At 28.1% G+C, this 13458-nt stretch overlaps 4 protein-coding genes across 5 annotated transcripts in view; 1 reads left to right on the forward strand and 3 right to left on the reverse strand.

Annotated features, from left to right (window-relative positions):
- Nucleotides 1-193: 193 nt before the first annotated feature.
- On the reverse strand, nt 194-2891 carry LOC101509594 (uncharacterized protein At5g64816). 2 transcript variants are annotated; one of them, XM_004495240.4, is made up of 2 exons: nt 2731-2891; nt 194-758 (listed from the first exon to the last, which is right to left on the reverse strand). In XM_004495240.4, exon 2 carries the CDS (start codon nt 707-709, stop codon nt 332-334), a length of 378 nt encoding a protein of 125 aa, XP_004495297.1. In that variant the 5' UTR covers nt 710-758; nt 2731-2891; the 3' UTR covers nt 194-331. The 2 variants fall into 2 exon arrangements, with proteins under 2 accessions (XP_004495297.1, XP_004495298.1); XM_004495241.4 differs by having other exon boundaries at nt 194-755; nt 2731-2889.
- A 2205-nt stretch (nt 2892-5096) lies between these two features.
- LOC101510360 (peroxygenase) lies at nt 5097-6542 on the reverse strand. The gene is made up of 6 exons (XM_004495243.4): nt 6383-6542; nt 6145-6294; nt 5972-6057; nt 5774-5868; nt 5551-5676; nt 5097-5457 (listed from the first exon to the last, which is right to left on the reverse strand). The coding sequence occupies exons 1-6, from the start codon at nt 6489-6491 to the stop codon at nt 5301-5303; spliced, it is 723 nt and encodes a 240-aa protein (XP_004495300.1). The 5' UTR covers nt 6492-6542; the 3' UTR covers nt 5097-5300.
- Nucleotides 6543-10355: 3813 nt separating this feature from the next.
- LOC101510902 (uncharacterized) lies at nt 10356-12273 on the forward strand. The gene is made up of 2 exons (XM_004495245.4): nt 10356-11108; nt 11917-12273. The coding sequence occupies exons 1-2, from the start codon at nt 10864-10866 to the stop codon at nt 11966-11968; spliced, it is 297 nt and encodes a 98-aa protein (XP_004495302.1). The 5' UTR covers nt 10356-10863; the 3' UTR covers nt 11969-12273.
- Nucleotides 12274-12519: 246 nt separating this feature from the next.
- LOC101511216 (uncharacterized) overlaps nt 12520-13458 on the reverse strand; it is a 1816-nt gene continuing 877 nt past the window's right edge. Inside the window, exon 4 of the mRNA XM_073367933.1 lies at nt 12520-13455. Coding sequence (XP_073224034.1) covers nt 12828-13455 — 628 coding nt within the window. The 3' untranslated portion in view covers nt 12520-12827. The remainder of the gene's footprint in view (nt 13456-13458) is intronic.

A 13458-nucleotide genomic window follows, 5' to 3' on the forward strand; every position in this document is an offset into this window, starting at 1 on the left:
TAGGGAAAAAGTATTTAAATTCTAATCATAACCAGTGCTTTTATGTTATTGACTAATTTAAAAAGAAAAGAAAATTGCAAATGGTGAATTTCACCATCCTACATAAAGCTTTAAAATTTCACGCTCCAACAAGGCAGGAAACAAAACAAACATTCAGAACTCGAGTAAATCGATAAAATGAACTAGAAACTAGTTGAGTAAAACCCCATTTGTATTTCAATAGAATTTTAACAAATCTGGATTCTGAAGTTGGAATAATGAGCCGAAACATTGACCATCATAAGAAAACCCAGTATACATACATATTTGATTGCCTAAATGCAACTAACTACTAAGAAGATTGAGAAGAGAGTTTAAGGCATTCAGCCTGGCACCTCCTAAGGCATATGTCATTCCAATTAGGTACTTGATGTTGGTTAACACAAACAGTGCGGGCACAAGCATCAGCACATGCATCAACATCAGACACACCACAAACAGTAACACAAGTATCAGGAATTGGATCTTTTGAGAATGAGCCAACCTTTTTCAACATCCTTTTTGAAGTGCAGACCCTTTCACAAACGAAAATTTCATCGGAACTCCTCTCTCTTCCTCTTGCACTCTTCAACTTCTGCTCTTCGGCATGCTTTTTCTTCAATCTAAAAGCTTGTCCTGCGACAACCACAGGGATTGCAGCCCCCAAAAGTGACCACCAAATTTCCCCCATCTCTGATACGACACAACTTCAACTGCTCTTTTTTCTAATTATTACGCTGCTGCACACCCATTCAACAAAAGAAACAACCAATTAGAAATTTTCAATGTTGATTTGTAAATCAAGACTAACAAAACAAATGTTTATTTTGACTTTTGGATAAAATAAATTTGATTCTAGATAGGGCTGTGCATGGTTAACCAAATCATGTGAACCAACCCACATAATTAATCTACTATCTTGTTTAATGGTGAGAATTTATAAGACTGAAAATCTTTCTATAATGAAAGCATAATGATGAGCCTTTAGGGAAATGTCCCTCACAATTGCTCCCCCTTCCCCTCAGCCTCACTCACAAGCCAACCTTGCTCGTAATAGAAACTAAAGGGTATAAAGGTTGGGGCTTTTCTGCTTTTAATTGTTGTTCCTAATCTATCTAATAACAAGTGCTCGAGATGAGAAAAATCAGGGGAGGGGAATTCCGCAAATTATGGAAGCTGAAAAAACAAATGGAAGTGGTCCACGCAAGCCCATTTTCAAAACACTAATTAAGAAAAAGGTGCATTATCATCACGCAACAATGACTAGTTGTAAAATCTTTTGCCAAAATAACGGAATGGAACACCAATGTTCCATTATTCATTTCTAGATTTTCAACAGAGTAATGCGACGGTTGGTGAAACAAGATAAATATCTTATCGAAAGTTAAAAATGTGGCTAATTGATTTACTGGTCCTTTAGAATTAATCTACTATCTTCATAGGTTTCTATAGAACATTGGTTCAGAATAGCTAGCTATTGAATCAAATGTTTCATTCTCAAACTTCCTACCCTTATTCAGTGTTATCAATAGCGGATTGCGGAAAATAGAGAAACACCAAAAATCCGCTATGGGAAATAGCGGATAGCGTTCAAAGAAGATGCTCAGCTCCGCACAACATAGGGATTAGCACGCTTTTGGGAAGAACATAGAATAGTAGAGGATCCAGCATGCTAGCGGAGGCCGCATAGAGGTTGAAATAAGTAAATTATATATAAAAAAAAGCATGCTGCATACAAATAAAAAAGGGAATGGAGTCATATCATAGCTTATATATTGAAAGGTATACATATTACAGTGAATATAGGAATAATACTCACCAATTCTTTAGTTTTTCTATCATAGAAATAGACCATGTTTAGCACTCATGCAAAAAATTTAGTTTTATTATTTCAAAAAAAGTAAAGAAACCAAATATTCTATTTTTTTCCACCATTCCCACTATTTCAGCTATCAGAAACTGGAATAGTGGTCGCTATTGTCCTAATAGCAAACTAGGATTGCGTAGCTGATTCATCAAAAACCGTTATACTATAGTGCTATGGCGCCACTATTTGACAACAATGCCTTTACGAACATCAAATTCAAGTCTCTTCCCTATAAATCAGTACAAACCTATTTACACAAAATTATTTAAAGATGTGAATAAAAAAAATAGGTACAAACAGAATAATCCCACATTTACATGATGATTTATTTCTAAAAATCCGAATTTTCCTTCCAAGTTAAACATGGTGCAAAATGTTGCATCTCTAAATGAAGATTTATGATATTGCTTAGATAACAAAATAATTGATTCTAGAGTTGCAGAATTGATTTTAACTTGTTTAGATATGTTCGAAAAGAATTAAATTTGCCAGCCACAAATTGGAACTTTTGCCTCCATAATTGATTGTTAGCCTTAAAAACTCACTTTTAAACAAAATCAATTTTCATTACCAAACAACCAAACAGATAGTCGAAGAAATTTCCAAAATTTACCAAACTAAAGTCCATCTCTCCAAGGAATGACACCCCACATCTCAATTTAACATTTCAACCATTTATTCGTAGTTGAATTGCATGCATTGATGAATGTACGACTAAGTAGAGAATAAATGAAGCAGCAATATACAACTCAAGCTCATGTAATGTAATTGAAAAGTAAAAAATGGAATGAATCAAAAGCAGTTCTATATCCGTTTTCATCTTAAAATGAGAGAAGAAAAAGTACCTTTTTTTGCAGGAATCGGTTGCCTGAGAGGAACGATAGTACCGAGAGAGAGATTAGGGATTTTGTTTTTTTGAAAGAATTGAATAGAATTGGATTGGGTGTTAAAACTTAAAACAAAAAAAGAGGTTTGTGTAAACCCTACCCACACTGCCCAATCAAATATAATTCTTTCATTTTTTTTAGTAAGAAAAAGCTTTTATTTTTTTCCAAAGTTTATATATATAAGGCTAATTTTATTTTTAATCATTTTATTTTTATCAATTTATAAAATTTGGTTCTTTCTTTTTGGTAAAATCTGACAATTTTTGATATTTTATTATGCTATTTTAATTATAATAAAGTGGTCTGATATAATTTAAATAATATAATATGTAATACAGTATTATAACGATGAACACTTATGAAGGCGCAATAAAATCTATAAAAATTTAATTTTTGACTTTATAATTTTTTTATTTTTATAATTTAATTAATAATATATTAATAATTAATATATTTAGATGAGTTATATATCATGAGATGGTGCATTATTTTAAATATATCAAATTGTTATTGTTTAATTTAAAAATTTAAAAGATGATAAAAATTATCTACTTTTAAAATAGAATGATCAATTTTGTGAAATAAATAAAATAAATAAATCAAAACTGCAATTAAATCTAAATATAAATAAATAAATAACATTTGTGTATTTTTTAAAAAGAATTAAAATTTGAGTTTACCTCTAGAGCCAAATACAAAAAAATACATTGTTGCTTTCATTTGGTCGTGTGTTTAGATAGTTTTTACCAATTGTTTATTTTATTATGAGTTTGATTCAGTGTTTTTTTCTTCTAAATTATAGTTTTTATGAACGAATTTTTTCAGTCATGGTTATAAAATTATAAAAATTCTCTCTATAAAAAATAATTTAAAATTTAATTTTATATCTATATTTTTGCTTTGAGTTGAAGACGTTTAAATAGTTAATATTTAATCTTAATAAAGTTTTAAATCTTATAAGAGAATTTTTTTATTATGTTATAAACATATAAAAAATATAAAATTATTGAAAGTTAATTAGTATGTCTTCATATGTACTAAAATGACTTATATGATAATTTTGTAGAGATTAAAAAAATAATGATAATTTTGTAGAGATTAAAAAAATAATTTTTATTATAAAGACTAAAAATAAAATGTTAAAATTTTATAAAAATAAAAATTTTATTTGCACTAAATAAAAGTTAAATATTAAAATACAAATTAATAATTAAAAGTATATTTGCGAGTTAATTTTTAGAAGATTTTTGAAAAGGAGAGAGTTAATTTTTAGAAGATTTTGAAAAGGAGAGTTTTATAAGATTAAGTTTATATTTTACTGGAAGACAACTTCTTTTTATGAAAAACTCATGAGGTGGTTTCTTTTATTTGTTGTAACAGAAAAAAAAATTGATAAACAACTATTCTCTAACGAAAGAGATTCTCAGAACATATGCAAGTAAAGAGAACATATGCAAGTAATCTATATCGAGTTAAACTAAGAAGATTCTTTTTTGTAAAAAAAAACAGGCATTGATTTCTTTCTTGGCACATTCCAATTTTTACTCAATTCGAAACTCATACAAAATAGTTAATAATTCACTATGAAAATTATTATTATAGCTAAAGTGACTATATGAAAATCAATTATTCAATTATATTTTCACATCTCACCAAGTCACCAAAACCAACAACACCAACGTTCCCACTAGCGATATCATCGACATTAAAAATTGTAACCTCTTCATAGAATCACGTCAAGTTTAGAGAGTTAACAATTGAAATAAACTTGAAGATCAAAAAGATTATTTAGCAATACAAATAGAATTTCTAACTCTCCACACCCACTAAATTCCAACAACGAAAAAGAGTTAAAATCTCTGATGCATACATTCGATGGAATAGAATGCAATCTCTAATGCAATTTAAAAAAAATCAATTGTCATGTACATCTATGACGATGATACAAAACATTCAGAACTAAACTGTGACAACTCAACCAAACAAAAAAAACTTAATTTTCTTTAAAAAAAGTCTTCAAAAGTCAAATCCAATGGCAAAAATCTTTAGGAAGCTCAAAATTTTTGAGACGCTTGCCAAGTAAAGGTATATCAACCACATACACTCATACATCTAATATACATCTTGAATAAAAAATAAATAAAATAATGTAACAAATATGAAAAATTGATGATATAAGGAAGAAAAAAAAAGCAATAATAAAAAAAACCATGAGTAGTTCCATGCTTTTTTGTGTGGGCTATTATTGCTTTGCATTTTTTTCTCTTGCACATAAATTAAATTTAACTTAATTTTCCATCAAAACAATAATCTGAATATTATAAAAAAAACCAAACAGTATTAATTTACCTTACATGAACATATACAAGAACAGTCATATGGTACTAGTGCATTATTGAGACACTTAATTACATTGGTCAATCCAGACCTCAAGTTCCTAATAAATCCTCTTTATTTTGTTACATCACAGTTCACACCACTAAAATATATGTATGCCTTACACTCACAATAATTGATATGATTCATTTTCAACCCATTTTGGCCTCTTTATTAGCAGCATTCTTTTTTGCACAGTATTCAAATAAGCTTCCATCATAGCATCTTCTGACAGCTTCTTTAGACAGAAAACCATCTTCATCCCTAGCTAGAAGATACAGAACCCCCCATTCAAATTTAGCTGCAGCCCTGCAAATCAAACATTCAAATATAATTAATTATGTCACCAATTCAATTGGACCATATAATTAACTATTCAACAAACTCAATATATATTTTTACCAGCCAAATGGATCAAATACATTTCTATTTCCCTCAGTCATGTTCCATATCTCTCCAAGTTTCAGCTTGTCAGGTACTGTGTGAGCATACTTGCTAAATATGTTTTCAAGATTTGCTGGTACATATCTATTGTTTCATTTATTTAAAAGACAAATAAATGTCTATGAGTTTCATAATCAAACTAATTTAATCAATGCATTTGAAAGTATCATTGAACACTGACCGTCCTTCTGTGTCATAGACTCCAGAGTCACTCCCATGTTTTGCTTTATGCATGTTGTGTATGTAGATAGGAAATAGGAGTGAAGGATACCAGTGCTGTCAAAATCAACATTAATCCAAATGTTACTTTATTCATAATATATTCAGTCTAACAAAATTATATTTTTAGTTGAACTAACAGAAGAAAAAAAAAACTCACAGGCAGAGTGGGATAACTCATTGCAAGATTGATACCAATAGCCATAATAAATGATGCAATGACATTAAATCCAAGAGCACGCATCCCTGAAAAAGTCCAAATTAAGATCAAGAATACTAGTATTGAATTGGATTAGAAAATAATAATAAAATAATAAAAATAGATATATATACCCATATAAGTTTCCCAAGGGTAAACGATTCCATTGCCATCTTGATCAAAGAAAGCACAATGCTGTTGAAGAACAGTCAAGTTGTGGTGATTGTGTCCTGTTGTTCCATCTGGGTGTGTTGTATCAGGAGCTGTTAATGCTCTAGCCATGTCTTACCAAGTCACATCAAAACAAACACTAATTAGTTAGTAGTCTTATATATATATTAAGAAAATGGAATGAATTGAATTGAAACTTACATGGCTTTGGAATAGTAGTTTCCAAGTCACTTCTAACCCTTCTCTGAGAAGTAACAGGTGCATTATGAGCCTCAGTTATGAGTGATTCCCTTTCAATCTCCACAGCCATTTTGATATTAATTTGTTGCTCTAATTAAGCTTGCTCATTCATTCTTATATATTATATAAAAGGTGAGGGGCAGAGAGAGAGAGAGAGAAAAATAGATGGAGAAAGTAGAAAGAGCCAGCAATGATAGACAAGTTACGTGGCGTACATGCACATTGTTGTGTCAACTTAGGATTAGGAGGTGATGCTTGTTATATTATGTCAAATGGAATCCACATTTCATTTTATTCACTTTTCTATATTCTTTTTTATGTTATGTCGGTTCTGTATTCATCTGCTCCGTCTTTTTAAATTTATCTGTCACATTTTTTTAAAGTGATTTAGTGAATTTATAATAATTAAATCAACTATTAATATTATCACTTCAAAAAACTGTGAGCTTTTATTAATATATATATAATCATATTTTTATTTATATTCTAATAAATAAAATATAACTACTTAATTATTTATATTTTTTTTAAATTAAATTATTTATTTAGTAGTATTAATAAATAATTTTAAATATAAAATTATTTTATGATTTATTTAATTTTTATTATATAATATATAAAATATAATAAGTTAATTTAAAAAAAATATTAATATATAATTATTTACAATAATAATTTTATTATTTAAATATAATATATATATACATATATATTATATTTTATCATTAAGAGACGTGTATCAAATATATAACAAAATAAAATATTATTATTTTCTTAATTACAATGTATTTATCTAATATAAGACATGGTAATATTTATCTTATTATTATTTTATTTTATTTTTATTTAATTTTATATCATTTCATATATCTATGCTATCATGTACATAAAAAATGCTCATAAAATTAGGGACATATCTTCTTTATAAATCAATTAAATTTCATTATATATATTTATAAAGAAAAACGAATTTGAGGTCATAAGATTTGGACTATAGAGGAGGCTGATAAACTAATAATTAATTAAGGACTAGTTTGGCAATAATTTTCAGCCGGAACTAATTGACCAATGAATAGAAATAATTTGGGTGTATTTTCTGAATTATTTTTTATATGATATCTAATTAAAAAATATACTTTTTATGGTTATAACAAATTTTAAAAAATTATGAATTTAAGAAAATCATATAAAATATATAAAAATTCAATAAATTTTGTCACAATAAATACTAGAAACGGATTCCTTTGTTGTTTCATTGGAATAACATATTTGACAATTAGGAGAAATAATAACGAACCTAAATGGAAGCTTATGAATTATTTGCATTACAAAATTGCTTGAAAATTGACGTGTTCTACGTGAGAGAAAATTCTCTCATGTTTGAAAAAAATATGAGCCCATTTTTTCGATTTCAGCCATTAATTCTCTATCTTTATTTTTTAATACATTGGTCAATCATGAGGGAATCCAATTTAATTCTACAGTAAAGCATCTCTTAATTGGCAGGAAATAACTTAATGGTAAAAGTTTAGATTTATAATCCTAAGATATAGAATTTCTAAGATAGTGGTAAAATGGTTATTATTTACTTTATTAATAAAAGTTTGGTTTGTTTAAATTTTATAAAAATTAATGAAAACAGGAAAATAAAATTATTAAATGTAGAAAGATGGAAAATTTTATTTTAATTAATAAATATTAATATTAAATTCGAATATGAGACCTCGTAATTATTTATGAGTGTATAGTAATATTTCTCTTATATAAAAAAATATATAGTAAGATGTCAAGTTCTAACTTTGTAAAGATAATTACATTTCATGAATGCTTCAATTTTTTATGGGGTAAATATACATTTTCATTAATGGTGTGTTTGGTAAGCAAGAAATAGATAAAAGAGAAAGAGAGAAGAGAGAGTAAGAGAAGAAGTTGGATATTTCTTTTGATTGGAGCAAAGGGAAACAATTTTTGTGTGGTATTCCCACTATACCCTGTCTTCTAACTAATTTCTTGTCACACTTAACATTGTCATTTTAAATACAATTGATGTCTTGGTGGGTCTCTGAGAAAAGAGAGACACATGTAGGTGGTGCTGGCACCATTTAAATAAATAAAAAGTACCACAATTTAGGTTTTTTTTTACGAGACAAATCTAAACGGTTCTAAGATAAATACAAGTTTTTTTTTTTTATTATATGAATATATAAATGGACAAGGTGAAGTAACGAAAATTTGAGTGACCAAATACAACTTTGATTTTGGTGTTGGCGTTCGTCTCGGTTGTATAAACTATTTTTTTAAAATGTAAGGTAATTAATTAAATAGGAATTAGAAATTAAATTATCTTAATTAATATCTAAATCAAACTTAAAAATAATAATACTAAATAAATTAAATTAATTGAAAAAACAAATTAAGCAATTCAATAAAATAGTTAAATGAATTTAAATGTAAATAAAATTGAATTGAATTTGATGAGCAATTGTTTTAATTCAGGATATTTTAGTACTTTTACAAATAATCAACATTTCCTTCCTCTTATTTTTTTCTATATTTCTCTTATATCAATGAACACATTAAATCAACTCTATTTTTTATTTATTTCTTTTCAAATTCTCTCTTACTTATTTCTCTTTTCTTATTTTCTCTCCATAAACAATTACACATAAGAGTCTTCTAGATTTTGTTTTTTTTTTTCACATAGCTTCTAAATTAGATTTTCATTTTTTTTTTACATAGCTTCTAAATTAGATTTTCATTAGATGGTCGAGCGGATAAAAATAAGTTGGACCCATTAGTTGGAGTTTATAAAAAGTATTCGTAATAATTAATTCTAATAAGATTTTCAATTTTCTTTTGAGTAAAGATTCTCATTTATTTATTCTTTAAAAAAAATTAAACTATTTATCGAACTCTAATACTATATTACACATCAAACTAAGATTATCATAAACCATCAAATAATTTTAAAATATAATATTATTTATAATAAATATTATTATTAAAAAATATTTATTATTCATTCTTGGCAAAATATTTATATTGATGTTTATAATAGAAAATTAATTATTTTAATTTTAGATCTCTATATTTATTTTTTAAAACAAATTCTATAGTTAATTATTAATTTATATTCCTAAAAAAATATACGAATAATCATTTAAGTTTTGAACTTTTGCATCATTTATTTGATATCCACACTTTTAAAAATTTGGAAATTTGATTTTTAAAATTAATATAAATTATAAAATAATCTGTATCACAAAATTTGTAAAGGACAAATTATTTAATTTATATAATGTGAAAGTGTTTAATGTACATATAGCGACAATAAAAATTAATTTTACATTATTATTTATTGAGATATTAGAATATCATTACGAAAATAAGATGGTATGATAAATAATAAATTTTTATTACATGTTAGTGTAACATAATTTTATATTTACTCATAGTGTATATCTTTTTAATTCAGAAAATAATTTTATACATTTACCAAAAAAAAACAAGCTAAAATTTAATGAATTTTTTTTTACATGAATCAACTAGAGATCTTGGATTTGAATTCAACTTTATTAGTTCATACAAAAACAAAAATTCATTAAATCAAACAATGATTTAATTTTATTGAATTTAACTTTTATACATTATTTTACATAAACAATATATCATAATTAATTATATATATATATAACTCTAAAAGTATTTTTAATAATATAACTTTTGTAATTACTTTACAGTGTACAAATTTCTTTACATCAACATTAAATGTAGTCATGTTTTATTAAATCATAGTTTATATTGTACGGAAAGTTGATTTTTTGTAATTAAGAAAAAAAAACCATTTTTCTTGTTAAATTGACAAGACAAACATTCACGAAATTGACTTTGAAACAACAACTACACATTAATTAGTGACAAGAAAAGGAATTTAACCCCACACTCCTCTCATAACAAAAACAAAAGTAAACGCGCATCATCATTTCTTGTATTCTATCAAAAATCTTTGTTTGATCCTTCAATTTAGATCGTGCGGTGAATTTTATTTTCCCTTCTTAAATTGCAGAAAGTTATTTATATTATGTTCTAAAGTCTTAACCGTGTGATACTCTACGTGAATCAATTCAGATTCTGGTTCTGGATTGTTTTCACTTTGCAACCATACAAATTTCTCTCTTTTTCTCTCTCTCTCATTCTCTCACTGTTTTTCTATCTTCTAGATTGGGTTAAACCTTTAAAGCAACTTTTAGTTTCATATTCATTCTGTTTCCCCTGTTTTTTTCTCTGTTTCGAACCCATGTTTTGTTTCCTCCAAAATTTTGTTTTTTGGAGGAATTCAAGAGTTGGGTTGTGATTTTATTACAAATGGGTCAAATGAGTTTCTTCCAAGTTCCTAGATTTTCTTGAATTTTCTGTTGAATTTTTCTTCTTCTTTGTTGTTGATGGAAACTGTGTCCAACAAGGATACTAATGGTTGTGTAAACAAGCCTGTGGTGGTTGTGGCTTCTTTAGATTGTAGAAAAGTTGAAGATCATGTAAATCGAAATAATTATAGTGATTCCAATTATTTGTTGCCACTCCCCAAAAGTGGAGGAATATCAAGAAACTTGGATAAGTCATGTAGGAGAGTGCAGTGGAATGATGCAATTGGAAACAAGCTTGTTGAGGTTTTGGAATATGAACTAAGGTAACTAGTCTAAGTGCTAACTTTTTGTCAGTTTAATTACTACCACATAATTGTTTCAATCTTTTTTTACATGCTATGCCTGAAAATTTAATTGTGTGTGTGCTGGTTCAGTTTAGTTGTATTAATCAACTGTTATTAGAAGCTGTATCTTTTGGTTAAATTTTTGTTGTGATATGTTGTTATGTTAATTTTGCATATGGAATCTTTGGTAAATAAGCTACTATTCTGCATTAAATTGATCAAATATACAGAACTATAATGTCTAATATTTCTGCATTCATTACATCATGATATATACTAGTATCTGAAATCCAAACTGTGATTCTTGTCCAAGGGAATTTCTAGTTAGAGTGTGAAGATGAGTTTCTGGGATTTGAATACTCTAAATCCCAAAATCCTTGAAGATCCTGCTGCATTTAGCTATTAAGAGAGGATTTTGAGTAAAATTTGTAGGGTGCAGTTAAGACCCAAAAAAACCTTGGGATTTGCCTAAAAGCTGGAAATTAAGTGATTTTGGAATTTAGAGAATTCAAATCCAGTGTTTTTGAGAAACATCATAAGTAGGCTCGCACAACCTTCTAGTCTGTCTGAATGGCAAGTTGAATTAGGAATGAGGAGGAACTGATCAGGTTGGATTGCATCATTTTGTACATCTATGTTTTCTGCTATAAAATTTGTATGCAAATTGTTTATTTTGCATATTTAGTAGTTCTTTGAGCGCACATATTCTTCTAAATTAGACATTTTTAGAGCCGATTGATTAATATCCATAATTATCTCACATTTGGTCGCCCAATTGTGTATGCAGTGATGATAGTGACTCGGAGGACGATGATTCTTGTATGTGCTCAATAATGTAAATATAATGGTTTTGGACTAACTCCCCAATAGCTGAGATAACTCCATGTGTTTGCCATTATTTGGATGTAGTTCATCCAACCGGGTTTTTTGACACAATTTCTTAAGGTGGAGGACTCCTGCAAGATCTTTATGCAGATCGAACAAAACACATGATATCCATCAAATTTGATTTGGACAGTGCTGATAGGAGCAAACTTCCATGTATTAAAACTAAAAGAGCATTTTCATGCTTCTCTAAGTATTAAACATTCAATTGCTTTGTTTATGTTGCAAATGAAAGATTTACCTGTCTTTTTTCCTTTTATTTTCCTAGTTACTCAATATGCAGAATTAGCTTGCGTCTGTTCTATTCCTAGAGTTTGTATACAGTTAGTTATATTTTCCATATATCAACAACCTATGTTGCATATATTGTGTACACAAAAAGTCAAAAACCACTTTCAACTGATTCAAACATTGCCTTGTAGAATGTCCTTTAAGATGACTTTTGTAAACAATGTGAGCATGAGATTTAAGAACACTCAAATTGCATAGCTGCAACACGAAGAAATAATCAGCAACAACAAATACACATTCCATTGATCACAGCATAACCAACCATTTCACAAACCAAAAACAATACAATTACAGGACAAGAATTAGTTAGACACACATACAATCAAATCATCCCAACAAAACAATTACAGGACAAGAATTAGTTAGACAAACATACAATCAAATCATCCCAACCGACTTTTTGCTAAATGAATAATCAACAGAAGCATCAAAATCTGATGCATTATATTGTTCATTCATGTGCAAAATCCTCCACCAATTAATATTTTCTAAGTTTCTGTTTCTTCAAATCACTTGACTGCGTCATTGACAACGAATTGTAGTTGAAACATTATAACTAGGAGAAATCAACCAGTTTGAAAGACTGGCATCAACTGCAACTTCTTGCAACAAAGGTTTGGACTGAAGAGCATTTGATTCCAAATCGCAATGTAAGAACTTCGAGCTTGCTCCGGTGACTAAGGGCAGCATGCTTGTACTTTGCTCTGATGGAACATTTTCCTTTCTCCTGTGTTTACTTGATGTAACTTTTGCTTTTATTGCTTTCCACTGACTAAGATTCTCTACCGGACTCAGAACCGACATGCTTCTGTCTCGTCCACTCGAATTCGATTTCAGCTCAGCATCATTCAGATCAAATGACTTCTGATTCTTCATTCCATCTTCATCCACAAAAGGATAGCATAAATTTGGCAACCCTTTCTGTTTAGTGTTTTCATCCCTATAATTCTCTAAACTTTCATCACTACCACCATCATCTTCATCATCATCCCAATCATATCCATCATCAAATTCATCAATATCAGATTCTTCATATGCTATTTCATCCTCATCACCATCATGGTCATAACTGCAATTGTAATATCTGTGATTCGATGGATATCTAATCGTGGATGACGCAGATCCTTCTCCGAATACCGAAGAAGATAAACTC

This window comes from Cicer arietinum, chromosome 4 (genome assembly GCF_000331145.2).
Source record: "Cicer arietinum cultivar CDC Frontier isolate Library 1 chromosome 4, Cicar.CDCFrontier_v2.0, whole genome shotgun sequence".
In the NCBI taxonomy this organism is placed as follows: Eukaryota; Viridiplantae; Streptophyta; class Magnoliopsida; order Fabales; family Fabaceae; genus Cicer; species Cicer arietinum.